General features: G+C 50.4%; 1 protein-coding gene across 6 annotated transcripts in view; it reads right to left on the reverse strand.

Annotated features, from left to right (window-relative positions):
• Positions 1–19,748, reverse strand: part of NPRL3 (NPR3 like, GATOR1 complex subunit) — a 40,608-nt gene extending 20,860 nt beyond the window's left edge. The window contains exons 1-5 of one of the 6 annotated variants that reach the window (XM_064592186.1): positions 19,079–19,748; positions 14,567–14,636; positions 9,994–10,032; positions 6,398–6,527; positions 4,310–4,384 (exon numbers count right to left, since the gene is read on the reverse strand). In XM_064592186.1, coding sequence (XP_064448256.1) covers positions 4,310–4,384; positions 6,398–6,527; positions 9,994–10,032; positions 14,567–14,636; positions 19,079–19,196 — 432 coding nt within the window. In that variant the 5' untranslated portion in view covers positions 19,197–19,748. The remainder of the gene's footprint in view (positions 1–4,309; positions 4,385–6,397; positions 6,528–9,993; positions 10,033–14,566; positions 14,637–19,078) is intronic. The other 5 variants (XM_045874544.3, XM_045874547.3, XM_045874545.3 and 2 more) reach the window with 5 other exon arrangements.
• Positions 19,749–23,309: the final 3,561 nt, after the last annotated feature.

The raw sequence follows: 23,309 nt of genomic DNA on the forward strand, positions 1-23,309 counted from the left end.
ATGGCTGCCTGCAGGGCAACCAGAGGTGGTTCTGTGGGGCCCCCCAGCTGGTGGGGGGACACAGGCATCTCCGACAAGCAGAGATGCTGCAGGGCACCGCACCAGGGCCATCCAGGACGGCGGGGTACAAGCCGGCCTCCACTCCAGTCCAGGCAGGGGCAGCACTCGGGGGCGGCGGGGCAGCCGACCCACCTGCTGTGTGACCCCAGGCTCCCATCTGAGAACTTTCAACAGGGGCCCTCCCTCACCAGTTAGTCTGACAGAGCCTATCCAGGGCACAACCCCAGCAGTGTCTGCAGTCAGGGTGTACAGCTGACTTGGTGGGCAGGACCAGGCTTCGTGAGACTTCAACCACACAGACCCATTACACCAGGGTCACGGAGCGTAGTAAACACAAGCACTGGGCCAACTGTCTGCTGAGCACACTGTCCTCAGGAGAAGAGGCTCTTCCCAGCAGAAACAAGCCTGGCTAACAGAAGAAGTCAGCAGGCTCCAGGCCACCCCTCTCCCCACAAGCTCCCCGGGCACCCCTGTGCTAACTCTGGAACCTATCAGACGCCGCAGCGAGGCCAGGCAGGCACACCCACCCAGGCCAGGGGTGGAGCAGGCAGCTGTAGGGTCTCTGAAGATGCTCCACAGAGCAGATAACCGGCCAACCATGACTCAGTGTGTCAGGAGGCCGACAGGGCTGCTGAGTCATCCGAGGGGTGGAGGTGGGAGAAGGGAGAGGGACGCATGGTGCCACCGATTAAAACCCCTAGTACAGCCTCCCCTCCTGTTTATCTGGCAGGCAGGGCCCTTCCAGCAAGGTGTCTAGCCTTCTGGACCAAAACCCACACCAGACTCAGTGAACACCTTCATCACCTGGATTTGGAGAGATTTTCTGAACTCCTAGCAGATCTCATGTTCACAAACGGAATCCACACCTGACAACAGCATACCTGCGCTGGGGAGAGGACTAAACACCACTTTCAGGCCATGCCCATCACTGGGCAGCAATCCTGCCCCTTCATGTCAAGGACAGCCCCTCAACAATGTCCCCCACAAGACTGTGGAACTAGAGGGCCTAGGTTATAAAGCATGTGCAACTGCTTTACAACAAAATACACTTCTAGAAGACTCTGTGTCAAAATACTGTCAGCAGCAAAACAGAGGAAGGAGAATGATCGCATGCACATGGTTATTCCCTTAAAGAAGCAATCAAGTCACACCTGACAGCCTGACCCTATGCTCACGGTCCCAGTGGCTGGAACAGGACGGTGTTTTTAGTCAGATGCCCGAGCCCACCAGTTCTACATTCCCAGGCGTGCAAGGGGGTGCTCACCCAGGCGAGGCCCGATGACCCACACTGATGGGGTATGCTAGGGTATCCTGTGTGGCTTCACAGGCCAGGCATCACTCAAGGTGCCTGCAGAGCCCAAGGCTTTGTCTGGCCACAGTGAGAAAGGGACCACCTAGGACGTGCCGGCCCTAAGTGGGAACTCTTAGAATTTGCCCCACAGGTGATGTGAAACAGCAGGAAATTTAGGGGATCGCCTGTGAGACTTTTCTCGCTCCCAGAAAGTGCACCGAAATGTAGTAAGGCCTTTAGAGCAAATGTCCAATTTGCAGGCAATACACAAACAGACAGTAAGCACGATCAGATGAATGCAGACATGGACCATTCAATCGGACGAAGGGAGAAGAGAGTCCTAGACTGGAAGAGACCTATAGACACAGCCCACACACCTGTGAGGGCGAGGTTTTCAACCTGGTCCAGACAGGCCAAGGGCAAAAACTATGGCCACTAGGCACTAGCTGATACCAAATTACGGCAAACTTTATCAGGTGTGAAAGGGTATCACGGTAGAAGATAAATGTTCCTATTTCACAGAGATGCCACCCGAAGTACATAGAAATGAGCAGACATGAGGTCTGGGACTTGTCCTGAAACACCTGAGAAGCCAGGGTGTCCCGGTGACGGCAAGGGGACATCAGAGACGGGTGTATGAGGTTAATCAAACTATCGTCACTATTTGGGGATTTGTTTAAAACTATTCAAAGTGAAAAGTAAAAAAAAGTATATGTTTTTAATGTGACTATTAAAAAGGAGAAAATAACTTCCTACCCTAAAAATATCAGCGCTTTACATTATTTAAAACTCCCCCCCCACCCCCCCCCCACCCCACCTTCAACATCATGGCCCCTTGCTACTTGAAGTCCTGCGCTACCTTGTTTCTTACTGCAGCAATCCACCCTCCTCCTCCAGGTTCTGGCCTCGCCCCCAAGCCTCACCTTCAAAAGCCACAGGCTGGGCTACATAGTAACTACCACCCTGTCTCATCAGCCCCCAGCTGCTGGACACAGGCACTGTTTCCAGCCTGGTTATTATCATAAAGGTCTCCCTACAACCCTAAAATCCGCTTGTTTTCTTGACAGCTGTACCCAGGGGTGTCAGACATGCTGCTGTTGAACGCTGTTCCCGAGACCAGGGCCTGCCTGCAGGGTGGGGCCGCAGCGGCTTCTCAAGGCCACCCACCGGGACAGCCTTCGCCAGGATTGTCGGGGCTGTTTCTTACTTAACGGACCGCTCTCTCTGGGTGTCTGCAGTATGTCATTTTAGAAGTCATGCCCTGTACTATTTACACTATGAAAATCCCAAGACTGTAAAAGTCAAGGTCTCCACTTGGAACCGCACACCCCAGGGACAGCTGCTGTTAACCCATCACTTTGTCTTAACGCGGCTCCTTATTTATCAGCAAGGTAGGCCAGTTTTAAAAATTAGCTCCGGGCGCCTGGGTGGCTCAGATGGTTGAGCGTCTGCCTTCGGCTCGGGTCATGATCCCAGGGTCCTGGGATCGAGTCCCGCATCGGGCTCCCTGCTTAGCGGGAAGCCTACTTCTCCCTCTGCTTCTCTCTCTCTCTCTGTGTGTCTCTCATGAATAAATAAATAAAATCTTAAATAAATAAATAAATAAAAATAAAAATTAGCTCCATTCCAAAGAACCTTTTCTCTGGCATCATTTTGGTTTTGAGCCGTTCACAGTGAATGTGGTCTTCTCTCAAGAGAAAAGCACCTCGAGACTTAGAATGACACCCAATTTTACCAGCGTCCTCTGCTTAGTGTCATTTCGGCCACTCTTAAGGCTTTCAGAGCACACACTGCTCCTCGTCACGGAGGCCAGTCACTCTGTCTGGGACACTTCCGTGAAAAGCCATCATGCAGATCACATGTGCCCAGCCAGAAAGAACTACTGAGTATTTTGGCACAAACAGGTAGTGGGACAGTTCAGAGGAATTCCGTTATGTAACAGTCACCAAATATAAATTTCCTAGGCAATTCAAAGTCCTTTCATAATATGAGTGAGTCTTTACCCAGGGATGCTTTTTATGTTTATTTAGATCCCTTATATTTTGACAGCTTCATTGAAAAGAAATCTCCTCTAACACAACTTCAGACAGTCTGGGAACTGCCCGAAGAAACTATGAGCTTAATCATTAAAAACAAAATGGAAAGCAACAAGTGCTGGTGAGGAGGTAGGTACGCTGGAACGCTCACACACTGCTGGTGGGGAGGAAAGATGGTGCAGCCACCGTGGGAAGCAGTCTGGCAGCTCCTCAACAGGACCCTGGAATTCCACTCCTAGGTGTATACCCAAGGGACATGAAAACATGTGTCCACACAAACATTTGGACACAAATGTCCGTAACAGCATTGGTCATAATACTGTACTGATGAACATACATCGTTCATAATGGCCAAACTGCAGAGACAACACAAACGTTCATCAACAGATGATGCACAAACTGTGGTCCACCCGTACAAGAGAATACGGTTCTGCCACAAAAAGGAATGAAGTCCGGATACATGCTACCACATGGATGAACTAAGTGACAGCAGACAGACACCAAAGGTCACATAGTGTAGAATCCAATCTCTATGAAAATGCGGAATAGGTAAATCCACAGAAGGAAAGCAAACTGGTGGTTTCCAGGGGCTGGGAGAGGAGAGGAAATGAGGAATAAATGGTCTCCTTTTGGGGCAATGAAACGTTCTGGAACTGACAGTGGTGAGAGTTACACAACATTGCTCCTAAAGCCACTGAACCGTACACTACAAAATGGTTAAAATGGTAAATACTACGTGTATTTTATTTAGAAAACACAGTATGGGTAGACTCTTGCAGGACCCCAGGAGGGGCCTGGCAACAGCTGGGCAGTCTGAGCTCTGAGCCAATGACACAGTCACCAGAAGTGAGGGGCTGCTACTCTCCCCGGACCCTCCTCCCCGATCTACCAGGGCTCTTCAGCCATCTGTACACTCTCTCACCCTCAGTGCAAACACCACATTAAAAAGAATCATGGTGGGAGCTTCCCTCTTCGGAGATGGATCTGTTTTGGAAACCTAGAAAAGAAATACATTCTAATGAGTGAGAGCCACCACATCCCAAGAAATCCTGTTTAGTGCTATCCATCAGGCATGGGGAGAGGTTCCAGAATATAGCCAACCCAGAGAAAAACAGAGCCCTAGGGTCTTTGAGAAGTGATCACTGCCTCTGTATGGGCAAGCACAGGCAGCACAGACGGAGACACGGGTGAGACTAGAGTGGGAGGGTCAGCGCTATAACCCAAAGTGACAAGACTACCCCAGTCAATGGGAGTGAGCTGAGGTGCCCCCGCGAGACAAGATGGGGAGAGGCTCGAGCAGATGGGGTATTCTCTGCCCAGACTCTCCCTCCCCCACTGCTGTTTTCAGTGTCCACCTGGGTCCTCTGTCTCCGCCAGGTATGGCAACCACTCAGGACGATTAAGAGACAGGATAATGCTCAGAGCCAGCAGAGACCAAGCTGCTGCTCCAGCATCCAGCCACCGCACGTCACCAACACCAAGCTGAATACGTGTTGCCACCAGGGGGCATGGGAGTGTGCGTGAGGGGGTGGTGGCCACATCTCTCTGGGCCATCCCAAGCAGGCTCTTTACCATCTCTGCCTGTCACTCCAGTTTGGTAGGGTATGACTCCTGGCAGGATGTCAAATCTCCCCTCTGTCACCCAGACGTCAGCCGTACAGACTGAGCTCTGTCTGTAGGGGCCTTGGTAAAGAGGAAGGAGCCGCCCATGGGGCCCAGTGCACCCAGCCATGGCCTGATGTCCTGGCATCTCCAACTGCCTCAGAAGCTCCTTCCACGGGCATATTCATGGATAAGATTTGAGGACTGCAATTTCTGGATCATATAAATGGAGCTAAATCTTATGCCATCTTATCAAAGCCCTGATTGTACTGTGTGCAAAGGACTGACTAGCAGGTTCTGGTGTCAAATTCCCTTGGGTAACAGTGCATTCAATCTTGTTAAAACCCCTCAATACTGTAACAATTTCATTCATCACAGAATGCACATACAGGGTTTAGCACAATAGTAAGAACTAAATTAATCATATTTGCTATGTCATCATTTAATAAGCAAGAAAAAATACTTGCACCACTTTAGAAACAGATGTCCTAGATATAAAGGGGAAGGTGGCAGTCAGGAGAGACCCAGGATGCAAAGAGCAAAAGCCAGGGGCAGGGATTGAACCCACGGGAGACCTATGGGGACATGTAGGTGATTGTACGCATGGACACACGCACGGGGTCAGATATATGGCACGATTCGATGGCTGCCTTCACCAGAGCCAGTGTGAGCCACGGCTCCCCGAGGGCCCCAGGGTCAGGATAGGCCATGCCTTCCCAGGGAGGGCCATACCTGCCCAGGGAGAACCTTACCTGCCCAGGGAGGGCCATACCTGTCCCAGAAAGAACCTCACCAGCCCCTAGAGAACCCCACCAGCCCCTGGAAGAACCCCACCTGTCCCAGGGAGAACCCCACCTGTCCCAGGGAGAACCTCACCTGCCCCAGGGAGAGCCCCACCTGCCCAGGGAGAACCTCCCCTGCCCAGGGAGAACCTCACCTGTCCCAGGGAGAACCTCAGGGGCTCAGGGAGAGCCCCACCTGCCCAGGGAGAACCTCACCTGCTCAGGGAGAGCCCTACCTGCCCAGGAAGAACCTCACCTGCCCAGGGAGAACCTCACCTGTCCCAGGGAGAACCTCACCTGCCTCAGGGAGAACTTCACCTGTCCCAAGAAGAACCTCACCTGTCCCAGGAAGAACCTCACCTGCCCCAGGGAGAACCTCACCTGCCCCAGGGAGAACCTCACCTGCCCAGGAAGAACCTCACCTGCCCCAGGGAGAACCTCACCTGCCCAGAAAGAACCTCACCTGCCCAGGGAGAACATCACCGTCCCAAGAAGAACCTCACCTGCCCAGGAAGAACCTCACCTGCCCCAGGGAGAACCCCACCTGCCCAGGAAGAACCTCACCTGTCCCAGGAAGAACTTCACCTGCCCCAGGGAGAGCCCCACCTGCCCAGGGAGGGCCATACCTGCCCCAGAGCATGCTGCAGCAGTGTCGGGTGCCCAACAAACCGCACGTTATCAATCTTCAGTTCAAATTTTTGGCCACACATTTCAGACTTGGTTGCCAAAATTGTTGCCAGAATGACATCCGAAAACCTTAAAATTAAAAAAAGGCAGAGTGGAAGTAAGTAAACAAAGTGCCACAGTACCATGCCCACCTGCCCTCAGAGGGGAAAGGTCTCAGGACATGGCAGTACCGTGCGTGGAGTGCTCTACCCCCACTGCGGATCTGGAAGCTTCTATCAATTGCCCTTCTGAAGCGATCCCCAAGACTGGGGACATAAAATCACCAGAATTACAAGGTAAAAGGCATGAGAAGCATAGACTGAAGGCACATGCTGTCATTTCTTGGCATGCTCTATGAAATTCAGGAGAGAGAACGAATTGCAGTTTGCTTTCAAAGGGAGGACAACAGCTGGAGCCGGCACCGTCCTGAGGGCCACTCGTTAAGGCGCACAGGTGTGGGGAGGGGTCTCCTGACGGCCCGGGTTTGCCAGGCTGCACCGCTCCACCCCCAGGTGAGTAAAGGACAATACTAACTATAGTGTGCTCATCACCTTCCTCATGGCACGGCTGCCCGGTCGTTCCCTTACGCTCAACATTTCAACCTTCTAGTTCTTACTGGGGAAACCTTTAAGATGTGCAAAATGTGCAGAACCAGAGACACGATACAAAGGTGGGGATGCACAGGACTGGATGCCATGGAAAAGCAGGCATGGCTGTGGTGGGACAGCAGATCTGGCTACGATCTCTGTAAAACTGTAGAGCTCACCCCCATTCAAGATGCAGCTGTGCACTTATGTTTCCCCACTAGCAACCCTGCTCCTTCCTGCCCAAGGGGATCCAGATAAGCGAGAGTCACCACAGGGAGGAGAGGGCCGGGGGTGCAGTGTGGACTCTTATCTCGGAGCCCAGGCTCCAGGGGCCTCCACTCTAGAAACACTGATGTGCTGTGTCTGATCAGGAGCCAGGAGGAGACAAGTCCTGTGCTCATTTCTCCACCTGGGAAAGCATCTCTAACACCCAGGTCGAAGGGCACACTGTGTGGGGGAAGGTGGCTCCAGCTCCTTCAAGGCCACGCTCTGCCCGAAGAGGCCAATGAGGACAGACACTCCAGGGTGCATCCTGGGCCTTCACTGAGGAGCTCCGGTGAATCAGGGACCACACCAGATGTTTCTCTTCTAAAGGAGCTGGCTGTGGGGGAGGGCGGCAATGAACACCCTAACACTCCAAAAGGGAAGGTCCTGCTGCAGACTGCAGCTTCAGTTCAACTCTGAAATAGCAAATGACTTGGACATTAAGTGATCTAGGAGGGGGTCGTGGCTCTGGGCCCCTTAGACTTGGCAGGGCTCAATGTCTAATGTAAGAGAGGTAACTTAGAACCAGCCTGGAGCAAGAACCTCACTGTGGTCAACCAGCACACGGACAAAAGCGAGACAGGCAGCTATGGGACTCTTCCCAAGCCTCTCCGCTAGACAGCCGGGGAGCCTAGCACTGCCAAGGGGGGCTGGTCATGCTGGCTTCCAGCTGTCCCCTAGGACCAACATGGTCATCTCGGTGTCCTTGGTCACTCTGTGGTCCCCAAACAAACCAGATACAGGGGTCTGGGTCAAAACGGGCTGCCTTGCGTCCTGTATAGTCAGGAATGCAGCTGGACCTTCTGATACCAATGTTGTCAGAGACATTCTGGGAAACTCGGGACCCACAGCTCAAGCCCTTGGCTGCCCAATGTGGGTCACTCATTCCCAGGAATACTGCTCTCTAGAGTGAATAAACCAGAGATGGAAGATTCCAGAGTCTTAGACAGGAGGCTTTACATGCTTTCTTCAAAAACTCTAAATGGCTCACCCCACCCTGTAACTCCCATCTGAGGGATACAGTGATGGTGAGGGCGGGCTCAGGATGATAAAACCCTACTAAACACTTCTGCTCTAGTAACTGATCCAGTGCCAACATTCCATACCCTATCTCAACAAACACGACCCCTCCACTCTGTCACCCAGTGATACAAGGGATACAAAGATGGCGGAGAGAAAAACAACTTCCTACCATTCCAGAGGTTCACTTTTTCTTGTGATATGAAAAATCTCCACTAAAAACCTCTGCTCCGCCATGAAGAGCCATAGACGGGCCTCAGCCATGGCCTTTAGCCACCAGTCCAGGAACCTAAGTTTGGCTGTGAGATGAGCCCTGAGATTCAGAGGCCAACAGTAGTGGCCCAGTTCACGTTTATAAATACCCAGATCCAAGAGGTACCCTTCCAAGAGCCAAATAAAAAACACTTCCCCCTCTGGGTCCAGAAAGGACAGAGCAGAGGGGGCCAGCTTGAGAGCCATGTACTGCTGACGTTAAAAGCCACACTGCCCTAGGTGGCCATCAGGGAGGCCTCTCTGGGGTGGCCCGCGGGGTGGTGTTCAGCTGCTCTGCTCTATGAGCAGTCTGACCCACACAGAAATCCACTCACTGTAGCCTGGTATTACACACTTATGGTAAAAAAATACCTGAGTGGCTTATACTTTCTGTACTGTGTCTGCTGACATCAGACACACAAAGTCACAGAGTTCTATCATGAGATTTGGGGGAAGGGGATATAACTGATAGAAACAGCAAAGTAAAACAAAAACGAGGGACAGTATTTGTTTCCAAAATTTACAAAAATCCTTTTCCCTTGTTTTGAAGATAAAAGGCCTGGTAAATATGTTGCAACACAATAAAATAGCTGTTATAAAAACTAATATTCCTGGAATAACTTTCAAATTAAAAAAAAATAAAAGCATTTGAGATGAACCAGCCCAGTTGAAAAACAGGCAAGACTTTCCATTCCTGCTGGGATATTCAGGAACGGGCTTTTTCTAGGGCTTGGCCAGGAAAAAAAAAAGGAGGAAGAGACAGCAATGGAAGGGAACTCCACTCCACTCCCTCCTGTTTTTTTTGGGGGGGGGGCTCACAGATGCTCCAAGCACCTCCAACACCCAGGGGGGTTGCCCCATCAGGGGCACAAAGGGTATCACAGTATCCACACCCTTCTGGAGAAGTGCCATATAATCTCCATGGGAACATTTTTGCCTCTAATGGGCACACACAACGGCATCTAAGTCCAAGCCTCACATTTAACATCTGGCCCTTGGGAGAGGCCTCCTATAACTCCTCTGAGAAATGAAGGCAAGAAGCAACGATCAAGGGTCTCTCTAGGGGGAAGCTGGCTAGGGAGACAGGGAGCCCTGTTCTCGCTTGCCTACCACCTTCCTGAGGCCACCGGTGCCTGCCTGGAGGAGGGGCGGTCTGTGTGCACGCCTGGCTCCAGAAGTCTCCCTGGCGTCAGCCAACCTTGCCTTGGCCTCCCAGGTAATGTGGAATAGCTGAGTAACTCCAGGTGGAGAAAGGGCAGGGGCCATGGGAAGCCGGGGCACTCGTGGGGGGATCGGGCAGTGAGGACCGAGCCAGAGCCTGTGTGCCTCGTTAGTCATTCTTCAACACTGAGGGCAATCAGGAGTTAAGCACAATTACAAGAGAAGGCAGCAGGAATCAAGACAGAAAGGTGGTGGAGAAGTGTCGGTCTTACCCTGCAACCAATCGCTCATCGGTTGGAGGACATGGCTCGCTGGAATGGGAACAGGACCATCAAGACCAAACAAACACACTGATTTTAAAAATCACGAATAGTTACAAGGCTGTTTTATTAAAACAGTATTAAAGTCTAGCACAAGTACTACCATAAGCATTAACTGCTGAGGGCAAGGCTAAGCAACTTACCGGACAAGAAAGAAGATACAGACAATTGCCAAGTTGAAGACTTACCAGACTTTTCTCACAAAAGCTTAAGTTCCCACATGTAAACAGAGCCTGGGCACAACTGAGAGCCAATTTTCAGAAGCAAGAGCAAGGCTGGAAGACCTGGGTCAGAGCCCAGCACCACACATATTAGCTGGACACCCATGCACAAGCATTTTAGTCTTTCTGACAAAACCGTCTCTGAGATCCCGTGAGATCCCCGTACGGAGCTTCAACCCTTGAGGTACTGTGATTGCCTGCACACCCAAACTCGCCGAGCCTTTGCTCCGCACAGGACCACAGGCCCTCTGGCAGCAAGGAGGCTGTGGCACCCATGCACATGCTATGCCACACCCGCGCACTGTGCAACTTTAGTTCTGCAGAGAGTACGTTTAGAAGAGTCAAGCTACTCTACAGAGTGTTCTGGGACAGTCCCGGAATCTAGGAAAGAGAGAGCAGGCCAGACCCCAGAGGGGGAACAGCACTGGAGGGACGAGAGCCTACCACGACCCCGTGCCATGACCACCGGGCTGCCCTGCTGCTCCCCACAGCTCTCACCGAGAAATATATACCACAGACCCACAGGACAGAAGCACACAGCCAAGAGCCCCTTTTTCAACAGCTCCCGAACGTCAGCTTATCAGTGTCCACAGTATGAAAGGGGGAAGGTGTTCTGTGGACCTTCCCAAGATCACCCAGAAAGTCAGAATCCCTAGAGGCTCAAGTGCAACTCCTCCAACTTTTATCTCCTACAACCAACAGGTCACAACAAAACCCCTCTACTTTCCAAAGGGAAGAAGCGTGTGGGGCTTCCGAGTATCAGCAGTGCTCTTTTCCATACCAGGCTGTGGAGGTGACGTGTCAAACGCCCCTGGCATGTGTCATGAACTTGTGTCTGCCCTTGTGTGGGAGGCAGAGCCCCCAGCAAGCACTCTCACCAAGACACAGATGTTCCCATGATACCAGACCTGGGAGGGGAGGCAGAGGTGCCTTGCCACCCTCAGGCATCTTAAGACACCCAAACTGAGGCTCATGGTACGAGGAACATGCCCAAGACTATACACTATAGGTGCAAAATGAGAGTCACACCCAAAATCCAACCCTGTACTTGTCCCAGCACACTGTCAGCCTGCATGCACCAGAGCGGACGCACCAGTGTACTTACTGGCTGGGCCAGGAAAGGGGTGGGGGATGCCCAAGCTTGGGGACAGCACTGCTTATCCACCTTCTGGGCACTGACCCCAGCTCTAGGAAATAGGGGCTCCTTCCTTCCTTCCCCTTTCCTTCCTTCCTTCTTTCCTTCCTTCCTTTGCCTTCCTTCCTTCCTTCCTTCCTTGACTATTTATTTGAAAGAAAGAGAGAGAGAGCACAAGCAGGGGGAGCAGCAGAGGGAGAGGGAGAAGCAGACTCCCCGCTGATCAGGGAGCCCGACATGGGGCTCGCTCCCAGGACCCTGGGATCATGACCTGAGCCGAAGGCAGACGCTTCACCGAGCCACCTTTCTAACACATGGCCACACACATGCTAGCAGAAGCAAAGCTGTCAAGAGAGGCCTGGTGGAGCCCCGTGCACCTGGAGGAGAGGACTAGCTATGTGCCAGTTTGCACCCTGGCACGCCTAGCCGAGGTTCCCATCTGGCTGAGGGTGTGAATGTGCCCCAAAGCTGAATCCACTGCTTAGAGAAAGGTGGTCAAGCCTGAGGAAGGCAGGAGTGCCATCTGATTCCACTGCCCCACAGGGAATTTAACAATGCTGAGAATTTAAAGGTGTGGACAAAAATCTTTCACACTTCCAAGGTCTTCTGGATGGTATCTAGAGTAAAATGATTTCTGAGTGTTTTGAAATGAAGTTGACTCTTCTTCAAGCTACCATCTTCTTCTCTGAGATTGTGCCCAAAACACTCCACGTTGGGAGGGATAGTGCCAGCGACAGCGTTTGTGACTGATACCAGGCTTTCTCCAGGACCTCTCCTGACGGTTTTTCCCCTGCTGGTGTGGCAGATGCATAATGCTATTAAGCATGACCTCCCCAGGGGCACCTGGGTGGCTCAGTCGGTGAAGCGTCTGCCTTCAGCTCAGGTCATGATCCCAGGGTCCTGGGATCAAGTCCCACCTCGGGCTCCCTGCTCAGCGGGAAGCCTGCTTCTCCCTCTCCCTCTGTCGCTTCCCCTGCTTGCGCTCTCTCTCTGTGTCAAACAAATAAATAAAATCTTAAAAAAAAAAAAAAAGAGCATGAGCTCCCTGGTCCCCAGCACTCATCCAACAGGAGCACTACAGCTTTTCTACATTTGAACTTCAAGCCTTAAAGACAATGAACAATATCCATTTTCTTCCCTTCCTACTGAATTCTATAAGAGGCTTTTTTAATAAAAGGGTTAAAAAAACCCTGCCAGTTAATTCTTATACCCTGAAGCATAACATCTTGATTCACCTTTAGAAGCAGCACACGCTCTAAGACGGTGTTGTCCAACAGAACCTCCTACTGCAAATCTGAGCCGTTCAGTGCGGCAGCCACCAGTCACCTGCGGCCCGAGCACCTGAAATGCAGCTGGTGCAAGGAGGAACTGAATTTCATCTAAGGTCATTTCTATTTAAATGGTGACTTTAATACCGGGCAGCACAGCCTCACTTCTCTAGGGCAGCGTCCATCTACCACCACACTCAGAAGTTGCACAACTGGCCTGTTAACATGGCTTCAGTCTGCCAAGACAACAAGCAAGAACATTCTGCTGGTTCCCAAAGAAAAGCACCTTTGAGAGGACCATCGAGGACAACCCTGTACTACCCCAAGAAGATGTCTGAGCCATGGCACGGCTCCCCCAGGCGTCAGAGGCTTGGCAGGCCAATGTGACGAAATACAGCTGGGCACTCAGAGGTATTAACCTGTATCTCTGACACAGGGGCAGGTGGGGAGTGGGATCATCAGATGCTATAATGTGCCACAATTACCACAGGAAGTAATTCTTAAATTTAATGAAAAAGAGAGTATGGAGAACCGGCTCTTCTTAGTGAACAGCGTATCTGTGATACCCTGATAGACCCATAATGTCTTGCTCCCTTCCCATGGTTTTTCCTCTTCTTTACGCTAAATATTGAAATAACTCCCTAAAAACATTCTCTTAGTCTTTTATTATAAGCCTCTGAGAGTTAACTGCAGGAGTCAGGTGCTGCCAGCCTCCTAGGAAACCCACATAGACTGTTCCAAGAGCACTTTCTGCATTTTCAGCAGCCTGAGCCTCCCATCTGTGGAGCCCGGAGAACGGCAGGCAGGGAACCAGCCCTGCTCTAAAGGAATCTATGCCACAGGTGGAGGACAAAATGCACCCATCCCATGGGCAGGGGCAAAAAGCTTTCTATGCACCTGGAACAAACAAGAGTTTGCTCCAAGTGGCCGACCTCAGAGGACAAGGTGACCACAGCTTCTACATCAAGCAGAACAACCCATGGATGTCCAACAGTCCCTCACACCCCCTACCCCGCCCCCCTGCTGGTCTCTCCTTCAAAGCTTGCTGCCCTGAGAGACAGTCACTGGTCATGCCAGAGGCCCCGATATCCTCACAAGAAAGGATAAAAACCACACTCGTGGAACTGCATAATACCATGGCAGGTATGGTGCCTTGTCAAGAGAACTGAGGGAGGCTGTACTCCATGGCACTCCATGCGAAGTTCACTCCATGGCAAAGGCCCAGGTGGGAGCCTCAGCTCTGCGGCCACGGGACGGTGGAGGCTGAGTCCTTTCCCTCACTCAGGCCCCAGCTGTGTTTAGAGGCACCCAGGACAGGCAGTTTACAATCCTTCCTCCTTCAACTGGGCTTGTGTTACCATTTACTAAGCTTTAAAAAAACATAAGGCAGAAGTAGTCATGTGTGATGTTTGCCACCCTGATAGCACGTCCCAGAAAAAGCAGGGGAGGCATACACAGGAAGGAACAAGACCTGCCTTTCATCTATGCCCTAAAAGAGCAAGGGTCACATCAGCCCTGGCTCTCAGCCCACAGCACCACCTGAACAGGCTGCGCTGCACCCAGGCCCCTCCATGTGACCTCTGGGCACATGCCTGAGGAGTCGGGTCTGAGGACAGCACCGGGGTCTGCTTTCCCCCGTTCCTCTCACAGAAGACAAACGTTCTCTCTGGCCTCGTCTGTTCTCCAGTCTGTTTTACCAACCAACCAGTTCCATAGCTGGAACATGCGACCACACTATGCAGCAAGTCAGGCATTGGCAACACAATTCCCAGCTCTGCAAAACCTGAAACACCCACCAAATGGAAAAAAAGGACACCAGGTTTCTCACGGGAGAAAACCTCTGGGTCAACAGGCCTGGGGGCAGGACTAGCCCCATCGCAGCGTGACTGCAAAGCCCTTACCTGGAATCACCATCCTGGTCGTCCGCATGGTCTCCAGTGTTGTTGACGGCATATCTGCTACGAGGCTTATCTGAGTGAGGGCAAAAAGGGGAGAGTGGCTGAGAAATCAGGATCCGTCCACCTACCGGGGGATGGTGGATGCATTAAAAGTGATGGAGTCTAAAATGTGGTATATATACACAATGGCCATAAAAAGGAACGGAGTTCTGATACATGTTAGAACATGGAGAACTTGAAAACATTATGCTAGGTGAAGGAAACCAGACACAAAAAGACAAATACTACACCTATATGAAATATCTGCAGTGGCGGGACGCCTGGGTGGCTCAGTTGGTTAAGCAACTGCCTTCAGCTCAGGTCATGATCCTGGAGTCCCGGGATTGAGTCCCACATCGGGCTCCCTGCTCGGCAGGGAGTCTGCTTCTCCCTCTGACCCTCCCCCCTCTCATGCTCTCTCTCTCTCATTCTCTCTCTCAAATAAATAAATAAAAATAAAAATTAAAAAAAAAGAAATATCTGCAGTGGGCAAACTCAGAGAGACAGAAAACAGATTAGAGGTTACCAGAGACTGAGAACAGAGGAAACGGGGTTATTGCTTAATGATTACAAATTTCAGTTTGGGGTGATGAAAAATTCTGGAACTACACAGTGATGATAGTTGCATAACAGCAAATTAATTATGGTGAATGTAACTGATGTTACTGAATTGTAAACTTAAAAATGGTTAAAATGGCCAATTTTATGTTATATATTTTTTACCATAACAAAAATTTTCTCAAAAAAGTTATGGTTTCCAGGGTGACTGGATGGCTCAGTCAGTGAAGTGACCAACTCTTGGTTTCAGCTCAGGTCATGATCTCACTGTCCTGAGATTGCTCCATGCTCAGCGGGGAGTCCACCTGAAGATTCTCTCCCTCCGCCCCTCCCTCCCTTCCCATGCTCACGCCCTCTACCAAATAATTTTTTTAAAGATTTTATTTACTTATTTGAGAGAAAAAGTGAGCTAGAGAAAGCACACAAGCAGGGGGAGGAGCAGAGGGAGAGGGAGAAGCAGACTCCACTGAGCAGGGAGCCCCACAGCCCCGGGCCTTGATCCCAGATCCCAGGGATCATGACCTGAGCCGAGGCAGACACTTAACCAACTGAGCCACCCAGGCACCCCATCAAATAAATAAGTGTTTTTTAAAAAGTTATATTTTCTAAGAAGTTATGATAACAGCAAATGTTTTTGCTAGTTTTTTTTTTTTTAAAAAAAGGATTACACATATGCACACACACAGACCCTCTCAGTATATGATGACAACTAGGTCAGAAAAAGCATAGGCAAAAGAAAGAATTTTTTTTTTAAAGATTTATTTATTTATTTATTCATGAGAGACAGAGAGAGAGAGAGGCAGAGGCAGAGGGAGAACCAGGGTCCCTGCGGAGCAGGGAGCCCGATGCGGGACTCGATCCCAGGACGCTGGGATCATGACCTGAGCCGAAGGCAGACGCTTAACCGACTGAGCCACCCAGGCAACCCGCAAAAGAAAGAATTTTTAAATGTCCATATGCCAATATCCTTCACATACCTTACCAGAGTAATAAAGACCCTGGGATGAACTTAAGAAGTTCATCACAGGCAAGAGGTCCATGAGGAAAATCAGAAATGCTAGCAAGGGAGACATGAACAAAAAGAAGACATGCTATGCCCTTGAGTAGGGGGGATGAACACAAAGATGCCACTTGTTCCCCGTTAACCCATCCATTTAACATGACTCTCACAACGACATCAACAGTTTGGGAGTAGGGCCCAATACATTCAGTACTAATAATGTTCCAAGGGAACAGTAAGCACAAACAGCCTGGATAATGCTGAAAAAGAGAAGTAATGGTAAGTGACTAATCCTATCTGAAAGTATAACACAGTGTAAAGTTACAGTAATTCACCGGTGCAGAACCCACATCATTGGGAGAAATAAGAAAGGTCAAAATAAACTCAAATAAACATGGAATTTAGTGTATGATAAAGGAGAAGAATCAATCAGGGAGGGAAGAGAAAATTATGGTGGCTCCTGAACCAATCACTCTGCAGCGGTGGGGCCCCACGTCCCCACACCCCTCCTCACTCAGCACAGCACCTGCTCACAGCGCTCCTGGACATGCACAAACAACTCTTCCAAGTGTGAAGAAGACACCAACTCCTAGCAGGAGCCTCCACCTTACACAAGATAAACACATTTAAAAAAACAAGATAATAGGGGCGCCTGGGTGGCTCGGTCGTTAAGCATCGGCCTTCCGCTTGGGTCATGATCCCAGGGCTCTGGGATCAAGCCCCACATCGGGCTCCCCACTCAGCGGGAAGCCTGCTTCTCCCTCTCCCACTCCCCTGCTTGTGTTCCTGCTCTTGCTATCTCTCTGTCAAATAAATAAAGTCTAAAAAAAAAAAAAAACCCCAAGATAATAAATAGGAGAAAGGAAAACTCGAGAGTCTCTTGGTTCTTTTTGTTCATAATCTTGGAGAGCAGAAGGCCTTCCTACGTTTAACAAAACTCAGACACCACAAAAGAACAGAATAAAAACTTGACTCCATAAAACTAAAACTCTATGTAGCAAGAACTTCACAGAGGCAAACTGGCTAAGAACATACGGCTTTGTCACAAAGGCCTATTTTTACCCTAGATATATAAAGAGCCCCTTCAAATCTATAGGGAAAAACTCAACCCATGATGAAATTAGGCGAAGGTTATGAGTAAACTGTACACTAAAAAGGAAATCCAAATAGCTCTGAAAAGAGGAAAATATGCTCACTCTCAGTCATAACACACATGTGCATCAAAACTACTTTCAGGACACCTGGGTGGCTCAATTGGTTAAGCGTCCAACTCTTGAGTTCGGCTCAGGTCATGCTCTCAGGGTCGTGAGATCGAGCCCTGCATTGGGCTCCATGCTGAACACAGAGCCTGCTTGGGGTTCTCTCTCCCTCTGCCCCCCTCCCCCCACCCCCACTGCATGCCCACTCGCTCACGTGCCATCTCTCTCCCCCTCTCTCAAAACACAAAACAAAAACCCAGAAAACCACTTTCAGACATAACTTTTCACCCATCTCATTAACAAAGATAGAAAAATCTGATTTACTAAAAATAAGTATGTTCGTTATCCCCTAGATCCAACCATCCCACTTCGGGGAATTGATCCCATATTCTGAAAAATGATACTGTATACAGCAAAGACATTCACACTGTTTGTATTAGCCAAAGTTTGGAAGCAACTTAAATGCCCATCAACAGAGAGACTAAATAAATAAATCACAGTATGTTCATCCCATGATTCTGATCGTGATTCCAAATCTATATCCAAGATGTAAAGTGAATATGGAAACAACAGAGTAGAACCGTGTGTATCATGTGTTCACTTCTGCTTAGAAAATAAAGCACGTGGGTGTGCCTGGCTGGCTCAGTCGGAAGAGCATGGGACGCCTGACCTCAGGGTCCTGGGTTCAAGCCCCACATGGGGTGTAGCGATCACTAAAAATAAAACTTTTTAAAAAGCACATAATTTTAAAAAGAAAAGAAAATGTGTGAGACGCCTGGGTGGCTCAGATGGTTAAGCGTCTGCCTTCGGCTCAGGTCACGATCCCAGGGTCCTGGGATCGAGTCCCGCACCGGGCTCCCTGCTAGGCAGGGACCCTGCTTCTCCCTCTGCCTCTCTCTCTCTCTCTCTGACTCTCATGAAGAAAGAAAAGAAAAGAAAAGAAAGAAGAAAGAAAGAAAAAAGAAAAAGAAAGAAGAAAAGAAAATGTGTACACATGCTTGTATTTACACGGAAGGTTCTGGGAAAACGCACAGGAAAATGGTAACAGCACCTGCCCGTACAAGGAAAAAGGAGTGGCTGGGGTTCAACGGTGGGAAAGGACGTTCCTTTCATCTACACCCCTTTGTACCTTTAAAACTGTGTCCCACGCTAACAAATCTAAAAGTAATTTTAAAACAAAACATAAATGAGGAACTGCACCTTCATAATTGTGAAAAAGTGCGAGTAACCTAAGCGTCTGTCCCGAGGGAAAGGGTATGTGAGTGACGGGGGTCTTTTTATACACTGAAAGTGCTCAAGGAAAAGAGAGCGCCTGCAGAACAATACATTCTATACGTAGCTGCACGAAGGGGACAAGTGCCAAAAGGGCAGGTGGTTACCCCCGCGATGGCGAAGGAGCAGAACTGGGGGGGGGGGGGGGGGGAGTCCGAAGAACACTTGACCTGAATCTGTACTTTCACATTTTTTTCAAGCTGAATACATTCACACGATGCTTATATACATTCTTAAAGGGCTGGAGACATGGCTGAATGTTGGCAACAGTGGCTTGGGCATGTTGAATTACGAGGGATTTTTCTCTGGTTTTAATTTTCCGTACTTTCCAAATACTCTGCATGGAGCAGGCATCGGCTACATCCTCGGGAAAAGAAGAAAGTCAAGGACTTCCATTTGAACGTGCGAGGCGGGGAGGGCAGGGGGTCTCCGCCCGCGCTCACTTACTTGTCTGGGACGCCGGATGCTCCTGGCTTCTCTGGAAGGGGTACCTGAACAGCAGCTTATTGCCCCTGCTGCCCGAGCTCACCAGAATCACGCTGATGGGGCTGGTGTTGTCGCCCATCCTGCCGTGGGCGGAGGCGGGCGGGGGGCCCCCCGAGGAGGACGGGCCCGGACCGGGTGGGGACGGGGAGGGGCCGGAGGGGGCGGAGGGGGCCGGGACCGGGTGGGGCCGGGGACGGGGAGGGACACGGAGAGGGCCGGAGGGGCGGAGGCGGGCCGGGGGCCTGAGGAGGACCGGCCGGGACCGGGTGGGGACGGGGAGGGGCCCGGGGCGGAGGCGGGCCGGGACCGGGTGGGGACGGGGAGGGACACGGAGGGGGCCGGAGGGGGCGGAGGCGGGCCGGGGGCCCCGAGGAGGATGCGCCGGGGGCGGGAGGAGGAGAACCTGAGGAGGATGAGCCGGAGGGCGGGAGGCTCGGGGGACGACGCGCCCAGGGCGGGGCTGAAGGGGCCTGACCAGGACGCGCCCAAGGCCGTGGAAACGTGGGGCGCCGGGAGCCAGGCGGACGGGACCCCCGGCGTTTCCAAACCCACGACCCACCACCCACGTCCTGGCAAGTTCGCAACACCTCCGCGACACCGCCAAGCAACAGCGCAGAAGGCGCCTGCGCGCTGACAGGGGCCGTCGGCGCAGGCGCAGGCGCAGGCGACCTGTGCGCCACGGCGGGGGGGAGGGGGCTTCTCGGGATGTTGGGCGCATGCGCGGGCTGTGTACTTCCCGCGTGGGGCAAAGGGACGCACCCACCAGCGTGAATGGGAAAGTTACACTTTCTTTGAGCCGGAAGTTTAGACTTAAGACATGTAAAGAACTAAAGGAAAAACAAAAAAAACTCTTCAATGAATGGATCATAGACCTAAATGTAAGAGCTAACAGTATAAACCTCTTACAAGAAAACGTAGGAGTAAACCCTCCGGTTCTTGGGCTAGGCAAGAGTTCTCAGATAAGACACCAAATGCTCAAGAAACTAAAGAAAAAAATTAAGTGGACTTACCAAATTAAAACCTTCTGTGCTTCAAAGGGCACCACCAAAGAAAGTAAAAAGAGCACCCACAGAATGAGAGAAAATATTTGCAAATCATATAAGGGAATTGTATCCAGAATATATTAACAAAAACAAACTTAGAGCTCATCAATAAAGACAACCAATTGAAAAATGGTCTTAGAGGGCACCTGGCTGGCTCAGTCCGTAGTGTGTGAGTCTTGATCTCTGTGGGTCGTGATTTTGAGCCACACCTTGGGTGTAGAGATCCAAGATAGATAGATAGATAGATAGATAGATAGATAGATAGATAGATAGATAGATAATAGATATAGATATGCTAGAAAGGAAGGGAGGAAGGAAGGAAGGAAGGAAGGAAGGAAGGAAGGAAGGAAGGAAGGAAGGGAAAAGTGGGCAAAGGATGTGAACGGACATTTCTCCAAAGAATACAGACAAATGGCCAGTAAGCTCATGAAAGGATGCTCCACATCATTACTCACTAGGGAAATGCAAATCAAAGCCAAAAATAGATACCACTTCACACCCACTAGGACGGCTGTAATCAGAAAGACAAAATAACAAGTGTTGGCAAGCATGTGGAATTGAAATCTTGACACACTGTTGGCAAGAATGTAAAATGGTGCAGCCGCCGTGGAAAACAGGCAGTTCCTGAGAAAGGTTGGACACAGGGTTCCCATATGACACAGCCATTCCACTCCTAGGTGTAGACCCAAGAGAAATGAAAACATAAAGTCACTCAAAAACTTGTGTGTTCATAGCAACATCATTCACAGTAGCCACAAAGTACAAACAAGCCCAATGCCCATCAGCTGATGAATGGGTGAATAAAATGTGGTCTAATCCATACAATGAAATGACCATTCAGTCATAAAAATTAAGTACTGGTGTGTGAATGAACCTTGAAAATATACATGTTGTGTGGTTCCATTCATCTGAAATGTCCAAAGCAGGGTTATCTGAGAGAAAGAAAGTAGATTAGGCTGTTTAGGCCTGGGGGTTGGAGGGGATGGCTGCTTGGGTATGGAGTTTCTCTTGGGGTGATGAAAATGTTCTAAAATTAATTGTGGTGATGGTTGCACAACCTTCTGAATGTACTAAAACACCCTGACCTGCACACTTTATTTTTAAAAAGATTTTATGTATTTTATTTATTTTAGAGAGAGAGCATGCACACATGGGTGAGCAGGGGAAGGAGAGCGGGAGGGAGAGGGACAAGCAGACTCCATACTGAGTGTAGAGCCCATCTCGGGACTCAGTCTCTCAACCCAGAGATCATGACCTGGGCCGAAATCAAGAGTCAGTCGCACATCCAATTGAGCCACCCAGGTGCCTCCGAACTGCACACTTTAAACGAGTGAATGAGTGAAGTGCATGCTATGTGAATTATATCTCAATACAGCTGTGAAAGGAGTGTGTAATATCATTCCTTCCACTTTATTCTTCGTTTCTAAAATGGTTATTCTAGTTCCTTGGCCTTTCCATGTGAATTTTAGAGTCAGCCAAAGAGGTATCTGCACAAAATCCTGCTGGACTTTTTAGAATCAGAAGCAAATGTTTCCTCTACAGGGAGTTTTGATCACAGATATTTTCCTGAACTATTCGTAGAGAAAATTTGGTTTAGACAAGCCCTGTGAAATGGAAAACACGTGCCTAAACGTCAGCCAGTGTTGACCACCTTCTGTGTGCGGGACACTGTGCTGGCGTTTTACTCGTGTTATGGTGCTCATTTCTTCCATGCCCGAGATGTGAGATGGTGAGGTCTTCCGGGGTTGAGGGCAGGGGCAGCGTCTGATGGATGCTCAGCTCAGCAGACAAGGTCGGGGTCTCTCCCTGGCTGCAGGTACCTCTGTGTGTCCTGGAGGTGAAGTCCACCTTCCCAGAAGCTCTTTCCAACACTGCCTGGGTCCTTCTCCATCCTGGTCTCTCCCTTATTTACATTTCACAGCTGCCCCCTCTCCTTATGAGGCAAGGTTCCCCTCTCCTAGGGGTGTACCCACCCTCCCCTGGCTTTCTGATTGTTTGCCAACCGTCCTGGGCCGTGCCGCTGCCAACCCCAGAGGGCTCTAGGGTGTCTGCCTGGAGTGTGGTGGTGCCTCTGTGGGTCTATTCCAGACTGAGATGAGCCCAGCCCTCCTTGGTCGTCTCTTGCTGTCGCTTGGTTCAGAAGGCATGTGGGCCTACAGTAAGGGTGTGTGGCTGTGCCCAAAGCTTCCGCTTCTAGAAAGGAGAGAGATGGGGGAGGCAGGGAGAGAGACAGAGATAAGCAGACAGACTGGCAAAGAAAACAGAATGAGTGAGTGAGAAAGAAGAGACGGAGGGTCAGAGGGAAGGCCAGGCAGAGGCAGGGAGTCTGGAGGCCTGGGGTGAAGCACAGAGAAGGGATGTGCCTCCAGCTGTGGTGTATGGACACTGCAGGGCTGCCCTGTCTCCTCACAGAAGGTAATGACCGTGGACCCCGGGATGGCACTCCCAGGCAGCTGCCTCCTAGGGGGGATGGTCCTCACTGCCCATCAGGCCTCAGGGCCTCCTCTCCCTCCTGGCAGAAACTCCACCCCATCCTTGGCCTCAACAAGGAGGGGGAGCCACTGGAGGCCTCTTTGTTCCTGAAACTTCCAAGCCCCACAAACCTTTGTTATGGGCAAACATCCCATTATTATTATTATTATTTTACTTTTTTTCGTTGTGAAATATATACAGGCCACCAAATAAAATAAAGATTTTATTTCTTTATTTGAGAGAGAGAGCAAGTGAGAGAGCAAGCAGGAGGCCGGGCAGGAGGTGGGGGAGGGGAGAGGGGCAGTGGGGAGAGAGAAACAGACCCTTTCTGAGCAGGGAGCCCAACGCGGGGCTCAATCCCAGGACCCCAGGATCATGACCCGAGCCAAAGGCAGACACTTAACCGACTGAGCCACCCAGGAGCCCCTGACTCCACTCTCTTAATCCTCTTTATTGTCGAACAGTTTATCATTTTAATGTAGTCAAATTTAGTTATTTTTTGGTCCTATTTAAAAATATTGCACCTTCTATTTACAAAAGCCAAATGTCCATCAATGGATGAATGAATAAACAAATTATGGTATTTCCATTCAATGAGATATTATTTAGCCATAAAAATAAAGCACTGGGGGCACCTGGGTGGCTCAGTCGGTTGGGCGTCTGCCTTCGGCCCAGGT

This window comes from Mirounga angustirostris, unplaced genomic scaffold (assembly GCF_029215605.1).
Source record: "Mirounga angustirostris isolate CCGP_5_RB_7025 unplaced genomic scaffold, mMirAng1.0.hap1 SCAF_5, whole genome shotgun sequence".
NCBI lineage: Eukaryota > Metazoa > Chordata > Mammalia > Carnivora > Phocidae > Mirounga > Mirounga angustirostris.